This window comes from Aedes aegypti, chromosome 3 (genome assembly GCF_002204515.2).
Source record: "Aedes aegypti strain LVP_AGWG chromosome 3, AaegL5.0 Primary Assembly, whole genome shotgun sequence".
In the NCBI taxonomy this organism is placed as follows: Eukaryota; Metazoa; Arthropoda; class Insecta; order Diptera; family Culicidae; genus Aedes; species Aedes aegypti.
This window is the reverse complement of record NC_035109.1, coordinates 116,710,747-116,733,871: the sequence shown is the minus strand read 5'-3', so window position 1 is coordinate 116,733,871 and position 23,125 is coordinate 116,710,747. Positions and strand designations below refer to the sequence as shown.

Below are 23,125 nucleotides of genomic sequence, written 5' to 3'. Positions count from 1 at the left end.
TCAACAGATTGAGACCGCATGGAAAATCGTTCGTTGGTGATTACCAAACTGGATTTCGAGAGAGCCGATCAATGACGGATCAAATCCCAAATATATTCCGGGAGTACAACTTCAACTTGCAGACTCATTATCTCTTTATAGATTACGAACCAAACGTATGATTTAGTGAAGAGAAAAGAGTTGTGGCAAATTATGTCCGAGATGGATTGAAGCACACTTTCTAACTTGTTTTTTTTTAACATAGCGCTATTAGAAGAGCCGGTGGGCAGAGAGTCGGTACAATTATCATACGTTCTCATACACTCCTGGTCTTTTTGGATGATATCGACATCATCGGGATTGAACGTCGAGCAGTAGAAGAGACGTTCGTGCATATTGTTGTGTGTTGATGCCAAACTCGGACGCGTTTGTTTCTTGGCTTACGTTTTTGCTCTATTACCGTTGAGTTTTTTATTGTTTAATTTCTAAATCTGAATGTAAAATTGAAACTGACAACGCCAAAGCTAGCTCATCGTGAGCAAGATCTGTTTTTGTAATATTGTGTCCCGAAATTTGCAATAATTCATCAAACCATGATCTGTGCAAAGTGCCATCTTCACATCGCAAAGGGAGAGCTGCCGTACATTGTGTGCAATGGATTGTGTAGCAGAATGTACCATGCTAACTGTGTTGGACTGGATAAAGGCAAACTTGATGCGGTATCCTCGCCGAAAAAAAACAGTTTTTGGTTGTGTGACGATTGTTTAAACGAATTTGTGAAGTGGAGAACGGACCAGAAGAAAGCAGATATCTCGATCGCCGATTCAAAATCCACACTGCAGCTTGAAGTCGAAGAGTTGAAAACAAAAGTGGCATCAATCATGTCAACGCTTTCTGCAAACGCAACGAACAACTCTGTTACTTCCGTGGATCGTCATTCAACCCCGTGCTCATCATCTCATCTTGAAAATGGAACCAGAGGGAGAGATCACAGTGGATTATCGTTTACTCCTGATATTTCATCATGCTTATCCGATTCAGGAGTTGGCAATGAAGACTTTGAGCTACTGCTAACTAATATTGATGGAAGGGTAACTGAAAGTGAAATTCAGCACATGGTATCTAGATGTTTAGACGTCTGCGAAACTGAATGCAAAAATGTAAGGAAGCTCGTACCGCGTTGGATTGATTGCAGTACATTGGATTATGTATCATTCAAAGTTATCCTAGATCACAAATGGAAACCTAAAGCGCTAAAATCATCTACATGGCCAGCAAATATAAGATTTCGCGAATTCGTCAAGAGAAATTGTACGTGGAAACCAGAATAATTGTAATCGTGATGATTGTAACATTGTCAATATTTCCTAATGTTTGAAGCGATTATGTTTTGTTTGCGTTAGAGTATTTTTGTATGTACGACCTTTTTTTTTGTTAAACGACTGTAGTAATATTATGCCTTTCATTATGTTTACTTCATGTTCTGTAATAAGTTTTTTTTTAATTAGTATAATCATTCAATTAGACTATAAAAGTCCGTTGGATTAATAAAGAATAGAGAATAAAGAAAGAATATGAAGAGGGAGACAGCGATGATCGGGTTCTCGATCCACTCCACAAAGATATGATAGCTGGCTGGTGGTCAACGTGGGTCCAGACCTATTGGTGATAGCGGAATGGTAATGGGTGATACAAAATTTGTAGTAGTGGAAGCTTTTGTATCTTGGTACACTATCGACGCATTATCGCAATGATGTTATCCGCGAGGCAGTTACGAGTCGGGCTTTCTACGGACTCCGAAACTAGCTGAAATTATGTAGCTAATCCATTCGGAGTAGATTATTCGTAGCGAATTGCGAACCTTCAGCATGGTCGCGAACGATAACACTAGGCTAAGGAAGGTCTTAACTTGAATATGACCATTCGTAGCACCTACTTCCAGCACAGCCTTCCGTACCGATACACCTGGAGACCACCACAGCAGACAAAATCACAAACGTTCTGATTGATGGACGGCCTTTCTCTGACATCTTCGACGTGGTGCTAACATCGACTCTGACCACTATCTGGCGATGGTTAAACTGCGCCCAAAACTATTCGTCGTTAACAGCGTACGGTACCGACGGCCGCCCGGTATGATTTTTAGTGCGGGAAAAGCAACTGGATATAGCAACTGCATACGCGCGGCACCTTGAGGCCGCATTACCGGAAGAGTGTGAGCTGGATGAAGCCCTTCTTGAGAACTGCTGGAGTACACTGAAAGCAACCACCAACGATACAGCTGCGAGCACCGTCGGGTACGTGGGTCGGAGTCGATGAAATGACTAGTTCGACGAGGAGTATAGGTAGATTATGGAGAAAAATGCAGTGCCCGGTCATGCTGCTGCAAGGGACGAGGCAGAGCGTGGAATGTTATAAACGGCAACAGTAGACCCGCCTCTTTCGGGACAAAAAAAAACTCTGCCTAAAGGAGGCGGGGTGCGACAAGATGGAACAGCTGTGACGTTTCCAAGAAACACGCGAGTTCAGACTCTATCAGACGCGAGTTTCTCTCGCGTGACACGAGCCGAGATGCGCAGAGATATGGATGGAAGCATATTGACGGACGAAAAAGAGGTGATTGAAAGGTGGAAGCAGCACTTTGACGGACACCTGAATGGCGCTGAAAGCACAGCAATTAAAATCAATACTACGGTGGAAATCGTCAGTACTGCGGAAGGTGGAAACCATCCAGCCCCCATTTTTAGGGAGGTTAAGGATGCCATTCACCAGCTCAAACGCAATAAATCTGCTAGTAAGGATGGTTTTTGGAGCTAAGCTCATAAAGATGGCCCAGGAGAGGCTGGCCATTTGTCTGCATCGGCTGATAGGCGCAATCTGGGAAACATAACAGCTATCGGAGGAGTGAAAGGAAGGGTTAATAATCTACAAGTTAAATTCCGAGCATTCACCATTCTAAATATGGCCTACAAAGTTATCCTTGATGATCTTCCATCGTCTGTCACCTGTAGTAAACAAGTTCGTGGAAAGTTATCAAGCCGGTTTCGTTGACGGCCGATCGACAACGGACCAGATCTTTACTGTAGGGAAAACATTCGAAAATGTCGTGAATACTATGTCCCAACGCATCATCCTTTCATGAATTTCAAAGCAACATACGATAGTATTGGCGGCGTAGAGCCATGGAAAATCATGGACGACAACAGCCTTCCCTGACAGCTCACAAGAGTGATAAGAGCAACGATGGAAGGTGTGCAAACCAAAATTGTGTGAAGGTTTCAGGCGAACATTCCAATTCGTTTGAATTCCGCCGGGAACTACGACAAGGTGTTGGATTTTCAGTTGTTCAATATTGCGCAAGAAGATGTCATGCGCAGAGCTTTGCTTAACAGTCGTGGTACGATTTTCACGAAATCCAGTCAATTTGTATGCTTCGCGGCCGAACATTTGAAAAGGTGGCAGACCTCCACACCCGCCTGAAACGCGAGGCTGCAAAAGTTGGACTGGTGGTGAATACGTCCAGTGTTATTATTACGATAGATAGGGATACGTTCGGGGTGGTCGACGAGTTCGCCTACCTTGGATCCTTGCTGACGGCTGACAATAACGTTAGCCGTGAAATACGAAAGTGCATCATCAGTGTAAGGAGGGTTATTATGGCCTCCATAAGTAGCTACGGCCAAAAATGATTCTCAACGGTACCAAATGTACCATGTACAAAACGCCTATAAGATCGGTAATCGTCAACGGGCATGAAACGTGGACAATACTCAAGGAGAACCTGCTAGCACTTGTAGTCTTTGAATGCCGGGTGATCAGTGGCAGTGTGCAGGAAAACGGTGTGAGGCGGCGAAGAATGAACAACAAGCTCGCCCAACTCTACGGGAATCCAGTATCCAGATGGTGGACAAAGCTGGAAGGATGCCGGACAGCAACCCTGCAAAGATGGTGTTCGCTTCGGATCCGGGGGGAACATGAAGGCGTAGAGCGTAGTGAACTAGGTGAACGGATTTGGCGAGGATGAGGCAAAACCGAGGATGGAGAGACGCGACCACGAAACGAGTAAATTCTTGTCGAACTGCAGCAGGAAATTTTGAAACAACACCTAGACTCCAAGGAAGTTCTGCAAAATGTTTTGGATTTTGAAACAATAATTATTAAAACAAAAAAAAAACAATCGAATCTCTAGGTAAAATTCACTACGATTTTTTTTCCTGGAAAAAGCATCGACGGAATTCTTTAAAAAAAATGTGTAGGAATGATCGTAGGAATTACTGGAATAATCTGCAACATTCGCTGAAAAAAAAAGTCTTTAATATTTTTTAAAATCCATGGGATTTTATTTCAGTAATTACTTGAGAACTGTAGAAGTAATCACTTGATGGAATGCTGGAGTCATTCTTTGATACATTTATGTAGAACTTTCAAGAATCCGTGGCCGAAATTATTTAGCAATTCGTGGAAGAGTTCTTCATAAATTTCCTTGAAGAATTTTGAGCGATTCTCAGGGAAAACTGTAAATTAATTTTGTACGAAATCCATATAAACATGGCTGATGAATATATGAAAAAAATGGAGTAGGAACTCCTGGAATAATTCTTATGAAGTTCCGCTGAGAAAACCCAGAACATATTTCAAAAATCGTTGGATTGACCTTGAATGATATTCGTGCAAAAACTCTTGCAGGAATCTTTGGAAGACCTGATAGAGTGATTGCTGCAGAAATTAGTGGAAAAATAAGTAGAAAAATCTCTGGTGGAAATCCACTGGATTATGCTCTGGAATTTTTTCAGAGCAATTCATGTGAACATTACTGGAGCAAGTTGCGTTGGAGTTCATGGAGTATATTCCAGAGGAATTCCTTTAAGTTTCCCTTGATAAATCTCTAAAGAAATTTCTAGACGAATTTTTGGGAAAATTATTTTGCGAATATTAGAAACATTTCTGGTGTAATGCCATTAGCAGTCCACGATAGTATAACGAAAACAAATCTGGAATTGTTCCACAGCTAGAGAAAAAGTTCAAAAAGGACTTGTAAAATCAGTAACTTTTGAGACAATGTTGTACAAAAAGATTTTATTTTTCAAGACCTTCCAATAAAAATAAAAAGAGAGGCTGGCACTCAAAAAGTGACCAAGTCTTTTAAAAGAGACCTACTAAAAGGAAGGATTCTTGGGTGTGTCCCTGGATGTATTTCAGAAGAAATCCTTGGGTGAATCACCGAATAAAATCTTGAAACTCTCTTTCGAGACATTTGTGAAGAAAATTGTGGGTGTGTGGGAATCTCACGAACGTCTATGATTATGCTAAGATGCTGCAAGTATTTCCCGAAAAATCTTTTTTAAATTCAATAATGATAAATCGTGTTTTTTTTTATTAGTGAAATTCTTTTTGAATCTCCTTAAAGATTCCTACAGTGGCTCCTAGGGTTATCTGTACAGTAAAACTTTCAGGATCCTCCAGTTAACAATGAAAGCTCTTGACATATTTTTTAAGGGTTTTGTAATTATTATAAACAAGTGGTCCCGGCAATTTTCGTCTTGCCATCAAGTCATCAAGTAGGCTGTTGAAAAATGTCAAGGTCTCCTATACAAAATGACATGTTAGTACTCACCCGTTTTAGCTAATTTTCCGATAACTTCCCTAAACTTTTCCGTCACACGAACACGTCGGAGCCTTTCAAGAAGACAATAGTGAAAGAATTGTGCAAATTGGGTGTCCTGTTCTCAAATTATTTCGTGACATACAAACACCACTCCATCGTATCGGATTAATATAAGTACTGTCAAATCGATTCACCTGTTTCATTAGATATCGATAATTTGTCCCGCCATGAAGTTGTACTATCTTGAAAGCTGATACAAGAAAGAAAATGAAATATGCCTTTCATAGAAGAATGTTTTAAACAAAAATTCAGCATTTTAATCGCTGTTGGTGGGTTAAAAATCAGAGGGGGTTGTGTATAAGACACGACCGCCTGACGTTAACTACGCCAAGTGATTCTCTGCATTTGAATTTAAGTCGATTGTAGCCTTCCTTTAGTTCAAACTCTAACATAATTTCGTGACGGTCGCAACATTCTAGATTTTCAATTGACACCCAGTATATTGCCGTAAGACGTAGTTAACGTCAAAAGACATCAAATACGAAAGCTTTGTTTGAAATTTGAAAAAGAAGCCTTTGATCAATCAAAGAACAGTTCTTCGAGAAGTAGAAAAAAGTGACATTAAGATCATTTTGCCTAAATCAGAGACTTTTAAATAATAACTAAGTCTCTAAAAAGAAATCCTCCACCAGCTTTTAGACTCAAGCAAGAATAAATTATGAAACACAAGGTTTTACGCTAAACCAAGGAAATGTGATACATTATTTGAAAATTGGTGCTTCAGAACCAGTGACCAGCTTATAAATTACCGTGTTTATTCCGAGGCATTCATCGAGTACTTGACGTTTCTACTGATGAGTGTAGCAAACAACGCTTGAGGTTTAGGATAGTATTTATTGTATGCCATCTTCTTGACGACTGTTACTTTACACCAGCTTTTGAGGAAAATCATTGCGTGCGACACGCAGACGAAATTTTCCATGAGCCAATAGGGTATCGGGTCATTTTGGCGAAGGTATCACTTCTAGAAACTGTCTGTCAACCTATCTGCTTTGTTCATTTCCTGCTTTGCGATGTTATCTTAATCTATTTTTAATATTGTGGCATTTGAAAGATGATACCAAGAAAATCTATCAGTACAACCATTGGGCCCAACACCCTATTCCCGACTGACCAAATTATCGCCTGGCTTCTTTGTTCAGTTCGCACGAAGAAAATTTGAATATAATTCACTGTATGTGGTATCTGTGTCGAAAGCCTGATACGCATGCAAATTATGTTTCACCTGGGACTTGAGCCACCAGAAAGATGACCCTTTTCTAACATAGTGAAAAGCAGTGAAAGTCAAATTTCCATCACCACACTGCAGCTTTTTATCCCCCCCCCCCCAGTACATCATAGAATAATGCCAAATTTTGACATTTATGTCCTAGCTTCACAAACACGATTGCAGTAAAAATGAAAACTTTTACCAATACTGCCAAGAATTCAACCCACACAAAGCATCACCCGGAAAAGCTCATTCTGCGATTGCGTCAAATTGGCGTGAACATTGTCTGGCTCGGATGAACACCATTTCCCCTTCGTGCCTCGCGTGGCACCAATACAAAATAGAAGAGCTGTCAACTTTTGGCCGTCAAATCGCCACCATGAACTGATTAGGTTCTCTTATCAGCACGTTTTGTTTTGCTACCGAACGTTACCATTGCTTTCTTGGGGGATGGTAGTATTGGTGTCATCGAAAGAACAAGCTTTCACACCACCGAACGTTTCCCGCCAACGTACAAACAAAAACAAGCTTCTGATACCGATTTCCGTTTTCCTCTTTTCCCGCTTTCCATTCACAGCTCGAAGACGCGCCGCAGCCAAGCGGAAAAAGCTTCGAAATCTAGGGAAATCCAAATCAACCGACACCGAGGAGGACGATCCCGACGATGACTGCGGAGATGACGGTGAGTTGAGGAATAGGGTGGTGATGGCAAAGATGTCTCTGGTAAAGGTATCAATTTGGAGAGACTGGTAGAAAATGCAAATCTACAAAATTCGGTAGTATGAAATCAATCCGTAAATTCACATGATTCAAGTACATTGTAGCGTATTATACCATTCTCCTTCAAGTGCATCGAGTGTGAATTGAAGCGGAAATGCAATTGCCTGTTGTATCATACACTAAAAACTCACATTTGAATTATTTCTTACTATCCATCTTCGTAAAAAAACGCTCCTCCTCCTGACGATTTCAGTTATTTACATTTTATTTCAAACTAATATCATCAAATTGTTTAATTTGTTTTTACAACCTTTGTTTTGTTTTCGATCAACACAACGGAAAAACACGATGTTTCTTGTTCAGTTATTGTCACCAAACGCAAGAAAGGTAACTGTTACAGGATCAAGAACAATCTTGAAACAATATTTTTGAGTAGATTTTGTAGATGCTAGTAGATAATTATCGTAAAAAATATAGGTACATCTTGACTAATAATCTGAAAGCTTCAACTAAGTAGAATTATCCAATGATATATTTTTAAGCGGTTCTGATTTTGATAATAATACTACATAACGCAACTAGGGTTGTAATGCTTATTACAGCTAAACCAAACCCGTATTTCGTAATTACAGGTGTCAATTTAGAAAAAATGTCTGTTCTGTAGTTGGTAAACGTGCCATGTTTAGCATGCTTGGAGTCGTGCGATCGCAGCCCACCAGAACTACTCCATTATTTTTCATATTTTTGTATCTCAATTTGTCCAAATTGACACTTGTGTCTACGAACTTCGGGTTTTACATAACAAAGATGATTGCGATCAAAACTTATTCTTTCCAACGATACAAATCCCAAAATGTTGGGTAATTAAATTTGAAACTATTCAAACATATAAAATTAATAATGGGAAATTCGTTGATTCTCTTGAGAGGACTACAGTTTTTATGAATCTCGCCGGGAACTACAATAGGGTGACATACTTTCGTACCTGATTTTTAATGTAAATTTCGCCTTAAAGGTCTCTTGGGGAGATCGTGGTTTAACAATCAAGGGATAATTTTTGCAAGATCTAACAAATGGACCTGTTTGCCTGTTTGCCTGTTTCGCTGACTACATAGATAAGTTTGTGGAAGTTTTGTTCATCCGCCTAAAACGCTTTGCAACAAAAGTCGGATATTTGGCGAACTGAGAAATACGAAGGGTTCCAGAAAAAGCTGAAGCTGGGCGTCACACCTAATGTAAGGACCTGCTTAGAACCATCTCTAGCTAAGTTCAGGAGAACGGTGTGGGACGGCGAAGAATGCATTACGAGCCCATTTAACTTTACGGCGAATTCAGTATATTGAATTAGGGTTAAGAGAGTAGAGAGTAGAAAAGCAATTTCTCAAGAAAATCACTATAACTTCATTTTGAAGAGATCGGTTTTCACAATCACCAATGACTTTGATGAGTATATTTGATAAGTCGCACCGGGAATTTTTATAGCACAGGATTCATGCGAACGTAGCACAGTTTTCCAAGGTTTGACCGAAATTTATTTGCGATTCATTAGAAAATACCTCTGAGATGCTTCTGAAAATCCATCTAGGATAGTTGCACAGATACTCCTGAAATACTTCAAGATACTTTGGATACTTTTAACATTTTTTGGGAAGAAATTCCTCTGGGATTTTAAATTGAATCGCTCTGGGGTTCTTTAAGAAGTTCTATTAAAGAATTTTCTAAGGAATTTATCACAAAATTACTCTGGTATTTTTTTTATCAGGAAATTACTCTGAGATTCTTTAAGATAGCTCTTAAAAATCTCACTGAGATACTTCATAAAATCCTTCTCCTTTTCAATACTTCCTCTAAAATGCCTGCAGAATTCTTCTGATACTCCTATTGAAATCCTTTAGAAATTCCGTCTGAAATTATTCGAGAAATCCCTATGTCGTTCCTCCACAAATCCTGGGATTCTTCCAAAAATCTTTTTGGGATTCTTCCGAAAATACTCCTTGGTTTCTTCCGAAAATCTTTTTGGGATTATTCCGCAAATATTTCAGAGACCATTTCAGAAATTCCCTGACGTTCTTTCGGAAATACTTCCGAAATTATTTTAGTTATGTCTCTGATATGTTCTTTTAATCCCTCGTGAATTCTTTCGTAAATATTTCCAAAACTATTGTATCAAGCACTCTGATATTTGAAGAAACCCTTCTGTACTTTTTCCATAAATCTCCCTGGAATGCTTCTGGAAATTCGCCATAGATTCCCAAGAAATCTTTTCAAAACTATAATATTCAAAAAAAATAGTTTTCTTTCTTTCTTGAGACTCTTCCAGAAACCCATCTGGATTTTTTCCGGAGATTCATATTGACTACTTACGGATATTCTTTTCGAATTTTTATGAATCTCTCTGAAATTCTGAAATTTCCTTTGAATCATTTGGAAATCGTTCTGATACTCTTCCAGAAAATCTCTTTGAATTATTGCAGAAATCCAGCTGAAATCATTCCAGAAATCTTCTTGGAGTATTTCAAACATAGGCTTGAAATACTTCTGGAAATACCTCTGAGCTTCTGGAGAAAATTCTTCCAATTGTTCCGGGAACTATTCGCCGATGTTTTCGGAAATCTGTCAGGAATTTTTGATACAATTTCTCTAGGATTCTTCCGAAAATCCATCGGAGAGTTTCCCGAATTTCGTATCTGCTCTGAAATTCGTACAGGAATTTCTTAGAAAACCTTCCGGAAAGCCCTCTGGGATTAAAAAAAAATCTCCATAGATTCTCCCGTATATCCCCCTGAACTTTATTTTTTAATAATTACTGGGACCCTGCTAAAAATTGCCTGGAAATATTAACGGAAATTTCTTTCGGAATTCTTCCAGAAAACTTGGAATTCTGAAGGGTTTAAGAGAATTAGAATTAGGTTTAGAAGAATTTTACAACAATTTCTGGAATTATACTAAAAAGTATTAGGGGGGTTCCTTGGATAGTCCCAGAGGGATGCCCGGAAATACATGAGAAAGATTTCCAGAAGAATCCTTATAGTATTTCCGGAAAAATGCCAGGAGGATTTCTGGAAAAAAGGAAAACTCTTAGAAGGATATCCAGAAGAACCTCATTAATATTTCCGGACAATGTTCAGGAAGATTTTCGGAAGAATCTCAGAAAGATTTTCGGAAGAATCTCAGAAAGATCTTTGAGAAATATCCGGAAGAATTCCAACCGATTTCCAGAATCTTATACACAGTTTTGAAGAAACGCCACAGGTATTTTTGTAAGAATTCCTGGGGTATATCAGAATTTCCAGCAGAATCTACCGTAGCATTTCCGAAAGTATTTCAGTAGGATTTCAAGAAGAATTTGAAGGAGATGTAACATTTTGACTCATATTCCGAACCCTTAAGGTCAACAGTGACTTTAAATTAGATAAATTAGATGGTATAAGTTAGATGGCATAAATTAGATGGTATTTGTGAAAATTATATTTTCTTCACAAAGTTTGATTGTTAGCTGTTAGGTGTGCCGATAAAAATGTTTATTTTTTAATTGTTAGTATTGCTTTTATGTAAAAGTATGGAACAACATTTTGATTCAAATGCCGAACACTGTGTTAATTCTGTCTAATATTTCGAACTCCTTGATTCTAATTCCGAACAGCATGAATTAATGGTATGGAAATGTATAATTTCGCAAATAAATTAATCTGGACTAGTTTAACTGACCTCGAACTAAAAAATCATAATTACCCCTGAGGTATAAAACAGATTGGAAGACGTTAAAATTGAATTGCAATTGACTATCATTTCCTTGTATTTTGATGACATATTTCAACGAAACATTTCAACCAAATCGCCATAAGAAAACCGAGTGTTCGGAATATGAGTCTGTTCAAAATATGAGAAAAAACAGTACTAGAAAATCTCAGAGGGATATCCGCAAGAATACCAGAGATAATACTGGAAGAGTCCTGTTTGTTTATGAGGAATCTCAGGACAATTTCTAAAGGAATACTAGGAATTCCGTAAGAAATATATAGAGATATTCGAAAGAATCTCAAGATTTCAAGAACATTTTCAGGGGTTTTCGGATGAGTTCAATGTTGGTAAGAATTCCAGGAGAATTTTCTGAAAAATTCTAAGAATATCCAAAAAAATGAAATGTTTTTTTACAATTTTTATTTTTTTAAATATTGTGATTCAAATTAACTCCCTAAACATTGAATTATAATGTAGTATAATGTATTAACAATAAAGTTTGTAACAAATATATTAAATATTTAATTTATAAATCTTCATTCTGATGCATTTGATTATAGCCTAACGAGTAATATAGAAGGAGGATACTTCCTTCCACTTAGTAATACAGAAGGAGGGTACAACTTCCTTTTACGTTTGATCTTTTTACGACCACATTTTTAGGACCGAATTTCAAATTACCGCTCATGTTTGATGACGACCTATGACCAATGTAAAATAGGTTCTGGAACGGGACAGATGTGGAGATGCCGGAAATCGACGCCTACCTAAAGTCTGACGCTATCTTGTAATCAAAGATAGCGGCTTCCGGTTTGTTAAAATCACTAAATATCCATGCAATATGGGTATTTTTCGAGCGATACCAATAAGTACATGCTGGAAATTTAAGTCTGAAGCAATTTTGGATTCCAAGATGGCAACTTCCGGTTTGCAAAAATCACTTGAAACTCACACCATACGTATATTTTTGGAACGGAATCGATGAGTAGATGATGGAAATCGATGTCTGACGTAATTTTGGAATCCATGATGGCGATTTCCGATTTGCCAAAATTACTTGAAACCCACGCAATATTGGTATTTTTACAACAGGACCGATGAGTAGATGCCGGAAATCGAATGGATTCCAACATGACGAGTTCCTGTTTGTGGAAATCATTTAAAACCCATGTAATATGGGTATTTACGAGTCGGAATCGAATAGTAGATGCTGGAAATCGATGATGATTTTCACAAACCGGAAGTCGACATCTTGGATCTTTAAATGGTCGGTGTTCAGACAGACTGGACCAAGTGTTTTTTAATAGTGTCAGAAACACGCACCCCAAGCATTTCATATCTCAAAATATTTGCGTTATTAATGAAACTTATCTATTTAAAGATACATCTGCATCATCGCAAATATTTGCGTTATTAATGAAACTTATCTATTTAAAGATACATCTGCATCAATTGCATCGGAAAAATCAAATTAGATGAAGTTCTTCACATACCTTTGGAGGGCAAAAAAATCATCTAGTCCGGTCTGTCTGAACACCGACAAAATGGCGTCAGACATCGATTTCCGGCATCTACACATTTGTCCCGTTTCAAAAATACCCATATTGCATGGGTTTCAAATAATGATGTTTAAAGACAATTGTAATCAAATACTAATCAACATCTACCGTAAAACTAAACATTACATAACACGTTGCAATTGTATTAAACGGACAAATTGATGCGAAATTTGCGAAAAATTTACATGTCTTCTCAATGAGAACCGAACTCACGACTTCCTGTACACAAGGTAGGGCGCGTTACCCTTACATCACGAGAGTTCAACTCAATAATCACGTGTTCCTCTTTTGCAAAGCGTACCTCTTTCGGAAGAATCAGATGCCCATCCAAACACAATGCAATGCCTAGCCGAGAGCGCATTATTCATTAGATATTGAAAGACTACACACTTCTCGCCAACGACCTTCCTTCTTTCGCTCTTCTCCACAACTCAGCAGACTCAGCATGATCCATCTCGGGATGGGTTGGTGAGCTATCAGGTTGTAGAAGATGAACAATTTCCATTTAATTTGCTAATACTCTTCAACTTAACTGGTATCAACAGTTGTTTCTAGTTTGTAAAGTGTCCTGTAGTTGAGAAAATTTCTACGAAAAAATGACCAAATCTAATATCTGATCTTATATTCTGATACACCGGTAGTATGATAACTTCAACCAACAGTAGTGGTTCCAAAGGCTATTACTACCATATTTGAACCCTGTATAGTGTGGGTTTTTGATAGCGGTATATTCGGAACATGCTGTGACTACCATTGGATCAAACAATACGTCTATTTTTGGCAGAAACAATCAGGGCTGCTTTGCAGGTTATAAAAGTCCAGATAGGGATATTGCTTTTGCGTAGAAATTAAATTCAAAAATCACCTATATCAAGGGTAAATTAGAGTACTAAGTAGAATCTAAAACGAAATTCCCCAGCAAATTTCCATTGTAGCAATATGAAAAATGATCCTAAGCTTCGACCAACGTATACTTTAGGCACTCAAGTTTATATATTTTTCCTCGCCAACTCGCTAGACACTGCTTCCAATAAACTTAAGCCAATAACAATAATTCCAATAAGCTTGCAATGAACCAAAATCGCTTCTCCAAAAACGCTGAATATCCACTCAACCGTGCGTCAAGTTTCTAATCTTATTCTTTTACCACATCCATTCCGTAGGGTACCTGAAGTCCAAAGTGAAAACGCAGGGCAAATGCATCGGGTTTTGGCGGGCGGAAAAGCGCTTCCGCTTCTGGATCCGGCATACCGTCAAGACGCAGTGGTTCTACTGGTTCGTCATCGTGCTGGTCTTCTTCAATACGGTGTGCGTAGCGGTCGAACACTACGGCCAACCGAACTGGCTGACGCAGTTTCTCTGTGAGTATACAGGAGGTGGTGAGAAGCGAGGTACGATCCTTAATGATAATTCTTAATATTTTAGATTACGCCGAGTATGTGTTCCTTGGGTTGTTCATGATGGAGATGTGGATCAAGATGTATGCCTTGGGGCCGCGGATATACTTCGAGTCGTCGTTCAATCGGTTCGACTGCGTCGTCATCAGTGGATCTATCTTCGAGGTGGTGTGGTCTGAGGTGAAGGGAGGCTCATTCGGTTTGTCTGTGCTGCGAGCCTTGAGGTTACTTAGGATATTTAAGGTACGTTACAATGAACTTGAATTATAAAAGATGCATTTAACTGAATTCCTTTGATTCTCGTAGGTTACAAAGTACTGGTCGTCACTGCGCAACTTAGTTATATCGTTACTCAACTCGATGAGATCCATCATTTCACTGTTGTTCCTGCTCTTCTTGTTCATACTGATCTTCGCACTACTGGGAATGCAACTGTTCGGAGGACAGTTCAACCTGCCGGATGGAACGCCGCCAACCAACTTCAATACGTTTCCGATAGCACTGCTGACGGTGTTCCAGATCCTAACCGGCGAGGATTGGAACGAAGTTATGTATCAGGGTATCGAATCGCAGGGAGGTCACAAAAAGGGAATGATTTACTCGCTGTACTTCATCATCCTGGTGCTGTTCGGTAACTACACACTGCTAAACGTATTCTTGGCTATCGCTGTCGACAATTTGGCCAATGCACAAGAGCTGACCGCTGCCGAGGAAGAGCAAATGGAGGAGAACAAAGAGAAACAGCAGATGGAGCTGGACAAGGAGATGGGAGCACTGCATCTGCAAACCGATGGTTCGCCGCCCCGGGTTGAAGTTTCTTCGCCTTCTCCAACCCGGGGGAACGGAAGCAAGGCGAACAAAAAGGAAGAAGACAAGGAAGAGGACGACGACGACATTCCGGATGGGCCGAAACCGATGTTGCCGTACTCTTCGATGTTCGTGCTCTCTCCAACGAATCCGTAAGTTTTTGCTGATGAGATCGATTAACTTTCTGTCATTGTCAGAAAAAGTATGTTTGTCTGTTCCTTGGGGTCATCTAATTATTGGCATTACAACCCCAGTGATAAATAGCCCGTGACTCAGCTGAGTGTTCCAAGAGCATTTCCACAGTTAATAGTTGAGAGCTTTCAAATAGGGCGATCAGGGATTGAATCCTGAGAAAATTGAGAGAATCTCTCACGTATCGCTCTCTGTAACTATCATAACATGCTGCACATTATGAGAGACTGTTTATCGTATACTGCTACAACTTTGATCAGATTGGGGGGATAGTAGTGCATGATAAAACCTCTCTAAACATGCTCCAAGCCTTGGGGACACTATTGCTATTGGAAGTTCGTGGATTGTTTATCGTGCCAGTAAAGAAAAACACCTATCCCCAACGGTAAACAAGCGAGAAAAATGGATTTTATCATCGCTCTCTCTTTGGGGCTCTCGCTCGCTGCTTCCATTTATCAGACTTGTTACACCTTGCGATACAATGACGATCGTGGACCGCAACAGATGGGATGTTTTTCTTTGCTTGCTTTGATCGTGCTTCATACTCAAATGAGATCGAATTCTGCAATGCCTGAGGGCTAGGGTTACCATATTTGCTCAGATTAGAAAGAGTTCATTTTCCAACAACTGATATTGTTTTACATACCTTCAATTTTTCATTTATAATATACTTTACACATAATCTCTAATCAATTGGTATAAACAATTCTTTGCTCATAAAAGTAGTTCGAGACAAAAACGACTTGTTTCAAGTATTCATCAATAAAACAAACAATAAGAAAAGTGCTTAACAATAACAAAACAAGGTACAGTTTTCAGTATTGCGCAGTTCCCACCTTATTGAACCCCGCACTTCAGAAGTGCGGGCGGGTTCATAAGTGCGGAAACGTCAAACCCTTTGTTTTCGCCGTTGGCGGGCAAGAAAAGGCAGTGAATCGGTTTCGCGCCAACGAAAATTGTTTACGTTTTATCAAAAGCATGTGTTCTCAGCAGGGTTGCTAGTTTGTTTGTTTTATTTGTTTCACGAAAACTTGCTTGTAAAACATTTGTAAAAGTATGTCAGCCATTTGAAATAGGCTTGTTTGATTATAATTAAATGTAGCAATGATGCAATCAAGTGCAAATCTGCATTTGGATAGAAAAACCAGTGTAATTTGTCGCGTAAATCTACATTTGAAGAACTTTGGGTATGGATCCATTTGCTTAGAAACATATTTGGAACCACTGCACTATGGGCCAGGTACGCAATCTGGCGGCACAAAATTAATAACTCAGTAACGAAGTGTTTCCGGTATTTGGTGTGTTCGGCAAAGTTTTTTGTAATAACGAGGACCATCTACTGACATACACGGATAGTTCGTAAATCGTCCGCATAGGTGGCGCCACAATCTAACTTTTTACTTTGACGTTCTAGAGACTTGGCATGTTCTGCAAAGTTGTTCATTTTGATAAAAACAACTCTCTCGAAGACGTCAAAATTCCACAGCCTACTGTGTTCGAGTTATTGGCGAAATCAGAGAAAATTAGTGAAAAAACGATTTTTTTCACCGAGTTTGACATTTTTCTAAGAAGCAAAACACCAAAATATACCTCTCTGAAATTTTGACATCCGTTTCATCAAGTATTGCTCTATGTTGCCTGAAAATTTGAGCTTGCGATTTTTTGCGCTTTTGGAGATATTAAGGTCCAAAATATGTTCTATTTTTCAGTTTTTTTCATAATTTCTTAATTTTTATGCGTCGTATTATTAAAATTTTTCCACCAGAGCTTGCGTTTGTTATATATTTATCAGCAAAATATATTACAGTATCGGACATATAAAATGCACCAAAGTCGTTTTCCCATACAAAATGGTCAACTTCAGAGAGCTATATCTCCACCGTTTCTCAACCGAGTTTTCTCATTTTTTCTGTGACGCTCTACAAATTACCTCAATTTTTAATATCTATTGAAAATGTTGTGTGAAAACTGTTGGTTTAAAAGTTACAGATAGGTTAAATTTTGACATAAAAAATGCACCAAGATGAAAAGTAATGTATCAGACAAACTATGCTTCGTATCCTTTCGGTGTGTTCAGCGCGTTTGGTCCTTATCACGCAATGAACAAATGCGCTGAAGACACCAAGATGCTACGAAGCCTAGTTTTCCTGCTACATCACTTTGAGTCTTGGTGCATTTTTTATGTCAAAATTCAACCTATCTGTAATTTTGATATCAATAGTTTTCGCACATTTTCTACAATAGTTTTCGAAAATTGAAGAAATTTGTAGTTCGTCACAGAAAAAATGAAAAGAATCGGTTGAGAAACGACGAGGATATAGCTGTCTGAAGTTGATCATTTTGTATGGGAAAACGGCTTCGGTGCATTTTATTTGTCCGATACTGTATATGACATGGTTCTTAGGAAAAATGTAAAATTCAGTGAAAAAAATCGTTTTTTCACTAATTTTCTCTAATTTTGCCAATAACTCGAAAACAGTAGGCTGCGGAATTTTGACGTCTTCGAGAGAGTTGTTTATTTTATCAAAATGAACAACTTTGCAGAAAATGCCAAGTCTCTAGAACGTCACAGTAAAAAGTTAGATTGTGGCGCCACCTATGCGGACGATTTACGAACTATCCGTTTATGTCAGTCGATGGTCTTCGTTGTAACAAAAAACTTTGCCCAAGACACCAAATACCGGGAACGTTTCGTTACCGAGTTATTAATTTTGTCCCGCCAGATTGCGTCCCTGTCCCATAGTGCACTGCTTGGTGACCTTCGAAGTGCGATACACAACTTTCCCAATAATCCATTTATCAAAGCAAAGCACAATAACATGACTGAACTTAAGGCTAAGTAGCCCGTCATTCGTTTTGGCAACAATGATGACTTTTCAGCTTGCATTTCAAAGTGATAAAACTCAGTCTGGATAGTGTATATTGACTTGAAAAAGTATCACTGTGCGCGCTTACATGCATAAAGTATGCTGATACTTTTTCAGCTGTGTCAGTGCAAAACCAACTGATTTTCTTTGATTCGAAATCTTGAGATGAATTAGCAACAATCATCAACGACGCGTACAAATTTCAATGACGGCCTATTTCGCCTTAAGACTTGTTTCCAAAAATGAGAGATATTTTCTCATTTTCGAACTATTTCTCAAAGCCTTATCTAATTTTATTAACAAATTATATAAATTCATGATCAATCTTGTGAAATATCTGGAAAAGAGTACATTTGATGCTTTTAGCAAAAAAGAAGAGTACACAATTTTTAAGGGCAAAAAAGAGTACATGTACTCTAAAAAGAGTACGTCTGGTAACCCTACTGAGGGCGATATTTATAATAGGGCGATATTCAAAACTGAAAAGGCAATAGATGTCTCCTTTTCAGTGGTAGTAAAAACGAAATTCTGAAGCAAAGAAAGCTCTACGGAAGATGAACTAAACACAAAAAGTTATGTATTCACTTTACACTTGATTTCTAATCACTACTTGTTTGATCCAGTTTCCAAATTGCAAGTAATTTACGTTTTTCATTATTTTCCATACGTTTTGACAGTTCTCCGACTACCTTTCTTCCATGCGCTTGTGTTGAAAGTTTGAGAAATTTGAGAATCCAGCGTAGCGTGATCAGTGGGAGGAATACAAACAACAGTGTCGTCGCTCGGCGGCCGGTGAAAGAAACTGAATGTTCGAAAGGTTGTTGCCTGTACTTTTTGCCGCTGGCGCCAACTGTTAGCGATAAAGAACGAAATAAACAGTCGTTACCCTATTGAAAAGGCAATAGGGTAACGACTGTTTTTTTTTTGTTCATAACCGCTAACAGTTGGCGCCAGCGGCAAAAAGTACAGGCAACAACCTTTCGAACATTCAATTTCTTTCACTGGCCGCTGAGCGACGACACTGTTGTTTGTATTCCACCCACTGATCGCGCTACGCTGGATTCTCAAATTTGTCAAACTTTCAACACAAGCGCATGGAAGAATGGTAGTCGGAGAACTGTCAAAACGTATGGAAAATAATGGTCGCAAAACGTATGGAAGTAATGATCGCGCACCAAGGGGTGGATCACTTCTGATCAAGGGACCGACACGGATGTCATCCTGCACATATTTCGGCTCTTCCTCACATCGTTTTGGTACTTCGCGTTTTGGTACCCACTTTCTGGTCGGTTTGCCCTAACCTTGCTTTTGATTTTCGGGTATACGGCTCATACGCTGCTAGTGCTTGATTCTGGCAATTAAACATATCGCATTGAATCCAACCCCCTGAAGAAAGCGCTAGTTCTTGAAGCCAGCCACCATCTGTGTGGCGCTAATGCTGAGTAAACAAATTTTAGGCTTTGCCCTCATCAAACCCTGCGCGGAAGCGACAAATGTCGTATGAGAAAAAAAAAATGTACTATTGATAATCGTTTATCATTGTGCCTAATATTATGTGTCTCCAAATTATGTAGCAATAACAGAAAACTTGATAAAGTACTACGCACTTAATACCAGAATGATAAGTTAAATGAAAATTTCGCATCCCAAAACTAGTGTGTTTAGTGCTTAAAACGGTATTTTTGGACGAGCTGTCAAATCAGCACCTTCTTCAGCACCAAATTTTTGGCTTCACTCCAGTTGTTCGTGGATGACAGCCGTTTCAGTCCTGTGATTGAATCACCGTATTTGATGACGATTGTCATTTGTTCATCATTTTGTTTAATGTTTTACACATCAGCGAGGTATTATTGATGTCTCCTACCCATAAAAACACATGTTTTGTTCCTCCCAAAACAATCAAAACAAGAACACTGGACGCCATGTTGAATTGATGTTGGGTTGGTGAATATTGGCTCATGCCACCCCCCTGCTTCTGATGCATTTGTTAAATTTCAATGCATTTAAGGCTAAGTAGCCCGTCATTCGTTTTGGCAACAATGATGACTTTTCAGTTTGCATTTCAAAGTGATAAAACTCAGTCTTGATAGTTTATATTGACTTGAAAAAGTATCACTGTACGCGCTAGCATGTATAAAGTATGCTGATACTTTTTCAGCTGTGTCAGTGCAAAACCAACTGATTTTCTTTGATTCGAAATCGTAAGATGAATTAGCAACAATCATCAACGCCGCATACAAATTTCAATGACGGCCTACTTCGCCTTAAGAGGAAAATAACCATCATCGTTCTACAAATTTTCAAAACCAGTTTTTTTGCTCAAAATTGAAGCAATGTTGAAGAAATTCTATCATTGCATTGCACTTGCTATTGGTAATGTAATGATAGATTTTCATGCAGATTGCTGTAAAATTGAACAAAAAAACTGGTTTTCAATATTTGATGATTGCTGATGATTGAATGATGGATTCTTGAGCCTTAAATGCACACTCAGCAAATTGGCAATTCATGGCTTGCTCCAATGTTTATTTTCTATCCTTGTCAAATTGTCAAAGTCATTGAGCGTTTCGGGGCGCTCAGGAAAAGCTACTGCTCTCCAAAAAAAACACTACCTGTGTTACCTCGTATTGTAATCGGTCTTGTCCTCCGTCCCGACTGATCTAGCGACTGATTGAGTGTGATACCACCCGCTTACTCTACTCGTAGCCAGTGTGAAGGTGCTCGTAGTAAGAGAAGTCTCAATAACTTACTGCGAACTGGCAGCTGTGTAATCGCTCCAACGAAGCTTCAGACAAGCTTCCTTTATTGTTTTTTGGTGGCCGCAGTGAGGAAAATTCTAAAAACTTCACTTTCGGTCAGCTAAGAAATAAGTGCCTTGAAGAAGCCTCGGCCTAGCTACTTGTGCCACTCCCCATTGGAGTATCGAATATGGAATCAATATAATCCTAAACATTCTTCCGCTCAAATATTATACCCATATCTCCCGTCAGTCTGTAAGTTAGACAGTGTAGTCGCAGGGTATCCAGAAACGGATTTTGGAGTTTCTGTTATTTCAACGATTTTTAGACACCTGCCCTTTATCGTCATCCATCATGTAATCCAAATACAGCGGTGATTAAACGCTCCGACGTAGAAATGTACATTCTGCAAGGAAAGCACACAGGAAGCAATACTTGAGAGAGAGAATATCAATTTAAAGAGCTCATCGTTCTGTCTCCAAGATCCCCAACCGACATTGTAGGAGATAAAATAAGATGTTTGGACACAAGAATGTGATTGGTTGTTTTATTATTCTAATCATCAGTTTGCGAATCTATGCGAATTTCTATTTTCCGCTGGTAAGCAGACTGTAGCTAGATTTCTTAGGAAGAAGTTTCAATCTACTAGGTACTTTTGATTAGTCCTCAGGACGTGCGACAATATATTCCTGTCAACCATTTATCCTTTCTCCACTATGTATGCATAGACTGTTCTTGACGGAAAAGTCCTCAAGTAATTAGATGCTTGATCTTGATGTTTCGAAGTTAAGCATCGGTCAAGATTTTAAACTTATTATATGTTCCGGTTTCCAAGAAGCTTGATTATCTGAAACAAATAAAATTTGTGATTAGGTAGTTGAAGAAAATCATTGCAGAGTACCAATGGACCGATGCACAAGTTCACTAATTTGACGTTTGAGCGGTGCCGAATTCACAAGTTTCCATGGTGACATAAATAACACGGCACCGCTAAAACGTCAAATAATGAACCCGTGCATGGACCAATGCACGAGTTCATTCGTTGACGTTTGAGCGGTGCCGTGTTATTTACGTGACCATGGAAACGAGTGAATTCGGCACCGCTCAAACGTCAAATTAGTGAACTGCCCATAACTGCATATTTGTAACATTCGACAAAAGTAGGCATTGAGTAAATGAGATACCAAGTTTGCATTTTACTGCAGTATGGGAGGAAACTAAAATTTCAAAAAAATCATTGAGAATTCAAAAGACATTATTTTAGGCTGAAATTTTGTACAACTCATATCGCATATTGGGTGAATAGTCAGAAAATAATTCTTATAGAAATTTCGTTGCTACTACATAATGAGGCTCATGTATAATCTCAATGTGACTGTTATGCGGTTACAATTGCCGATGTGACAAAACAACTTGGTATTTTTTTCGAATTTTATAGAACAATCTCACCGATTTTAGTAAGTTGATTGAAAGTATTTATCATTTGATGACTCTCCATGGTATTAACTCCAATTTTTAAAAAATGTCGAATGTGACTGTTATGCAGTTATGGGCAGTGAACTCGTGCATCGGTCCATAGGTCCATTACAACAATTTCATAACAATCACAACAAACAATGGCGTGTTGCTATAGCACTATACGATGGTATGGGTCAGTGCTAAGCTGATGGGAATACCAAAAAATGCATTTGATGCAAGTTGATGCACATCTGATGTGCACTGAATAAGTGATCCACCCCTTGTCGCGCACTCATATTCAGATAATTTTTATGAAAATTTGAGCCTGACAGCATCAACATCATCAACCTCAAGTTGCATAAGGGAAAGTGATTTTGTATTACTCATTAATTTGTTGTGAATTTTTCCGCCTGGGCGAAGCTAAGAACAAAAAAAAAAGATTCCCCTGAAAAATCATGACTTAGAATGTTTTATATTCTGACAATTTTTAAAATTGATGTCTTTGGGAAGATTTTTTTGATCTTTATTACCGAGATTTTAGCCCTGGGGTAGTTCATCTTGTGACCAATGGCTTTACTTCTCTTCCGTCACTATAAGTTTTGCGTCGTAAAAGGGATGGGATTTAATCCCAGATCAGGATTGGATTAACGAAAAGCTCAATATATGTGTTATAATACAGTAATACCTCGATGTAACGTAACCTCGATATAACGTAACTCGATATAACGTAACTTTTACCTCGATATAACGTAACTTTATTTTGACTTCTTTTTATTTTTCCAATTTTTATTA

At 38.7% G+C, this 23,125-nt stretch overlaps 1 protein-coding gene across 16 annotated transcripts in view; it reads left to right on the top strand.

Annotated features, from left to right (window-relative positions):
- Positions 1-23,125, top strand: part of LOC5564339 (voltage-dependent calcium channel type A subunit alpha-1) — a 481,779-nt gene that overhangs the window by 323,568 nt on the left and 135,086 nt on the right. For 13 of the 16 annotated variants that reach the window (XR_002502607.1, XM_021854672.1, XM_021854674.1 and 10 more), the window contains 5 exons: positions 7,432-7,536; positions 7,938-7,961; positions 14,038-14,235; positions 14,300-14,514; positions 14,578-15,230. Coding sequence is in view for 15 of the 16 variants with exons in the window: in XM_021854672.1 (XP_021710364.1) it covers positions 7,432-7,536; positions 7,938-7,961; positions 14,038-14,235; positions 14,300-14,514; positions 14,578-15,230 (1,195 nt within the window). In the remaining variant the exon portion in view is untranslated. The remainder of the gene's footprint in view (positions 1-7,431; positions 7,537-7,937; positions 7,962-14,037; positions 14,236-14,299; positions 14,515-14,577; positions 15,231-23,125) is intronic. The other 3 variants (XM_021854669.1, XM_021854670.1, XM_001648647.2) reach the window with 1 other exon arrangement.